Here is a 4,529-nt window from a genome sequence, read left to right as displayed (position 1 = left end):
CACAGGACTTAGACTTCAGGCGCCAGTGGTTACGCGCAATTGGCCTGGGGGAAAACTGCGAACTCCGGCCTTATGCTGGAGTTTGCAAAGAACATTTTACGCGTGATTCCTTCGCCAACTTGATGGAGTTTGAGCTTGGCTTTGCTAAGAAGCGCCTTTTGAAGAGCGAGGCTGTCCCCACCCTTGGTCTTCCACAACTGAGGATGGAGCTACCAACACTGCTGCCCCGCCAACCCGGAGCTTTCGGGCGCCAAGCTGAGGTGAGTGAACAAAGTCATGACCAAAACAACTAATATTGATGATTTGGCGCTTATAATAGCAATCTTTGTAGCTGCAGTGTCAGACACATAACGTCAAGAGCTGCAGACTTGTCACCTTTTGGCGGAAAACGCCGTTTTGATCCTGAAAACGGTCATCCACGTAAATCGTGCATATCTATACTAAAGCATATTTGGAGTGGGGTAGAGGGCTTTGTGTAGGCGACCCGGTGCCGTGGTCACAACAGCGCTAATAACTTTGAATGTTGAATGCACCGAAGGGGCCATTTCAGCGCCACAACAGCCCTGATCCAGCCCCAGGGCTGTGGGCGCTGACTGCGCCTCCAGACCGGCTTCAACATCCCCCTGCCCCGCGAGGGAACTGCGCGGCTCCGCGGAGCAGGTCACCGCTGTATTGCTGAGTTTAGTGCAGTATGTTACATGCTCTCGGTTTTGTTGTTCACTCTGTTAGCTAGTGGAGGGCTAACTTTTGCCTTGAGTTTATAATGTCGTAAGCTAACGCGATCTCCAGGACATGACTGTCACTAGCGTTTGTTTTTATCACGTCCACATAGCTGCGTGTTGAACAACGGTATTACAATAAAACATTTAGCTCTACAGTCTCCGTGGTCACAGTAGGCTAAAGGTATCTCCTGAAGTGCGCTGTGTTGCTAACTTTTCAACATATTAAAAGTAATAAAGCTATAACGTCAAGTTTAGTATCTTATCCTGTGTCTTTTGCAGTCACTGCTCACTGCAGTGTGAAACTAACACAAAAGCATAGCCAAAAACGGGTAAATGCAGTAAAAGTCCAAGATTTAGTTCCTAAAAGATAGAAAAATATTACCCCAATACTCCTCAGGTCAAGTACCATAATATTTAGCAGACAGCCTGCTTTTCTTTATAAATAATAGTTACTCAAGTACAAGTCAAGTATTACTGTCATTAGGAAGACCCCATACAGCAAATTGTCCCTGGCCTCATCAGTATTCTTGTTGCACAAAGCACATGCGATTATTTCTGTAATTCTAGTGTTGAATTAGTTTTATTTTTCCGGGTGCATGGTAGCTGCATGTTGCTCATGGTTTGGGTTGCTGAAGCCCTACAATAGACATATGTCTTAGCGCACAGGCTTCAAACCTTTGCTGGGAACATCTTCTACTTTGTTTACTACTCTGATATAAAACGCAATAATCTACACTGCAGAAATTAGTCTTTCTATACCACTATACAAATAAAGACTTTTCTCCCTTAAAACTATGTGTTATTACTAATATTATTGCTTATGTTTTCAGCCTAAAGCAACCAGAGAAATGGCCTGTCAGACTGATCCGATCATCAGCAGGCATGCATGTGTCCAGGCCAATGTGAAGCCTAGCAGGCGGAGCAAAGGTGATTTGTCTTTTATAACATTGTCTGGATAATACATTATTTGAATCGTATAAGATTTTCATTTTGCTTTGGATTTGTTGCTAGATTCTACTGTAACTATTTCTTAGTGCTATTAAAAATGTTTTTTTCTTTATTCTTGTAAACAGGCTTGCAAGTGCAGGTTCCACAGAGGAGCGTCAGCGTTTCATGTGGTACCGAGACCTTCATGGAAATCCCTCTTCCTGAAAGTCCCCAGGCAGCCTCCACACCACTGAAAAGGAAAAGGTGTGACGTGTCTGTGTTTGACCCCAGCTTCCATCTGAACGACAGTTCTCTGAACTGTTCAAGGTACAAATTATGGGGGGAGAAATGCTTTTGTAATGTTTAAAAATATACGTTGGAACAAATTGGATTGTATTGTCTTCAATGGTTACATTTGCCTTTTTCTGCAACATAGCGCTTCCACTGAAGTCCCTCCCCACAAAGCCAAAAAGTACATCGTTCACGAGGACCAACTGTTGGCACTTTTCCAGAAATGTCCTGTCTGCACTCATCGTTGTACAGTTGACACAGCCACATTGGGCACACTCCTCCGGGTGAAACAGCACTGTCCAACCTGTGAGTACTTCAACGACTGGTCCAGCCAGCCGATGGTGAAGGACATCCCAGCTGGAAACCTTCAGCTTTGTGCTGCTGTCCTCTTCACTGGCTTGTGTTTTGCTCAGATTTCCAAGGTAGAGCCAAATTCTCATCTGTATTGACTATGTTTCCATATTGTTCAGTTGGTAATATTACTTTACAATTTATAGTTCCTGAGGGCTTTCAACATTCAAGGGCTGTCGGAGCAAACTTTTCACAAGCATCAGGCCAAGCTCCTCATCCCAACGGTCAGCTGGCAGTGGAAGCTTGAGCAGGATGAACATATCAGGGAGGCAGCTGCTAGTGGGGCTTTGACAATGGGCGGGGATATGCGCGCTGACTCTCCAGGTAAATCATTTATTAATTAATGAAGATTCTTTTTATGTTTGAATAAAAGTATGCCAAAGTGTAATGTGCATTGCTGCAGGACATTCAGCCAAGTATGGTAGCTACACTATGATGAATCTGCAAAGTAACAGAGTAATTGACATCCAACTTGTCCAGGTAAAACACCATCATGATTACATTTGGACATTTAAATAGGGATCATTGTGCACATTTCTGTAGAGCATTCTGTTCTCTTTCAGAGCAATGAAGTTGGAAACAGTGTAAGGATGGAGAAGGAGGGATTTATACGCAGTCTGACCATGCTGGAAGAGAGGGGTGTCAAAGTACAGGCCATTGTGACAGACAGACACACAGGAGTGCAGAAGTTTATAAGGGAGGAAAAAAAGGACATCACTCACTATTTCGACCCTTGGCACATGGGAAAGGGTATGTATTGAGTGTAAAGTTAACACAAAAAAATAAAAAAATACTATGTGTATCCATTTATATATAGGAATTGGGAAGAAGATTGATGAGCTGGCGAGGAAAAAGACCACTCAGGACGTGGGCCCGTGGAGGAAGAGCATAGTCAACCATCTTTATTGGTCAGCTTCAACTTCCTCCTCAGGTGAAGAAGCTGTGGCTAAGTGGACTTCTGTGGCCAACCATATACAGGATGTTCACGCCCATGACAATGCCCTGTTCCCATGCTGCCAACACGAGCCTCTGGTTGGGGAAAGAGCAAGGCAGTGGCTCAGGCCAAGTATGTAAAGACTATGCTTTTTTTAAATAATATTTTAAGTTGCATTGGAAATTTTGCATTGGCTTTCTAAACCAAGTAAATTTTCCATTGATGTCATGATCATTTTTGTTTAGGCACAGCAGCATGTGAAAGACTCACAGCCATTTTATTGGCTCCACGGTTTCTAAAGGACGTGGAGAAAATCAGCCCACTGTACCACACGTCCTACATTGAGGCATTCCACAGCCTGATCATTAGGTTCTCGCCGAAAAGTGTGGGCTTTTCCTTTAAAGGAATGTTGGCCAGGTAATGAATACCAAAACCTTCTCAAAGTATCCATTTTTATTTCCTCATTATATATTTCTTTGAAACTGTAATAATGTCAGTGCTGCCTTCTGTTTGTTTTGATTGTTCTAGGTTACAAATTTCAGCTATGCACTACAATGAGAACGCGCAACGCACACATGCCAGAACTTCTACCGGTGAGCTGAGATACTCCATAGTGTACCCGAAGTACAAACACGGTGACTATACTGTGAGAGCTCTGAAGACCAAATCCACCACATGTATGTCCGAAAACAAGCTTGACGGTTATGTATGAGTATTGTAATAATAATTATGTTGTACGTTTTTCCCAAGTCTACATTGACAAGCTGATGGCTCTGCTGTTCGAGTGCGTGGTTCAGGATGCGGCGCCATATCAAGAGTACTCGGACAATATACCTGTGCCTGAACCACTCTGTGGTCAGTATGAGAGGCCAGACAAAAAGGAGGCAGTAAGCAGGCACAGGTCACGGTTTTTCAAGAGCACATAAGGTGACCAGAAGATGATATACAATAAGACCTTCCAGAACTAAACACTATGCAAGATGATCATTGTTATAGGTTTGCTTCTGACATGCCTACATGCCAATAACAACTAAAATCTTTTCAGAAAGCAGACATGAGTCAGCCAAGAGACATGGCTAACAATGAACCAGAGGTGTGGGCAAGACGAGATGGACCTCAGTCTCAGGTATACCTCCATGAGAGCCCACCAGAATATTGATGATAAATTGATGATCATAGTGTGGATCAATTTGCATTATACATTTCATTAATGTATCATTGTAGGACACTAAAGAAATATTGAATGTAAAATGGTCACATTTATATAGCACCTTTCTACCTGCTTTAGACACTCAAAGGGCTTT

General features: G+C 43.1%; 1 protein-coding gene across 1 annotated transcript; it reads left to right on the top strand.

Annotated features, from left to right (window-relative positions):
• Positions 1-275: 275 nt before the first annotated feature.
• LOC306971915 (uncharacterized protein) lies at positions 276-4,151 on the top strand (the record flags this gene model as incomplete). Its single annotated transcript, XM_079568354.1, has 10 exons — positions 276-660; positions 1,796-1,976; positions 2,086-2,362; positions 2,438-2,615; positions 2,695-2,771; positions 2,855-3,041; positions 3,109-3,357; positions 3,471-3,642; positions 3,754-3,902; positions 3,976-4,151. Exons 2-10 carry the CDS (start codon positions 1,855-1,857, stop codon positions 4,149-4,151), a joined length of 1,587 nt encoding a protein of 528 aa, XP_079424480.1. The 5' UTR covers positions 276-660; positions 1,796-1,854.
• Between the last annotated feature and the right edge of the window lie 378 nt (positions 4,152-4,529).

Source organism: Gobius niger (genome assembly GCF_951799975.1).
Source record: "Gobius niger genome assembly, chromosome: 12".
Taxonomy (NCBI): Eukaryota; Metazoa; Chordata; class Actinopteri; order Gobiiformes; family Gobiidae; genus Gobius; species Gobius niger.
The sequence above is the reverse complement of the archived record's forward strand: the minus strand, read 5'-3'. Positions and strand labels throughout refer to the sequence as shown.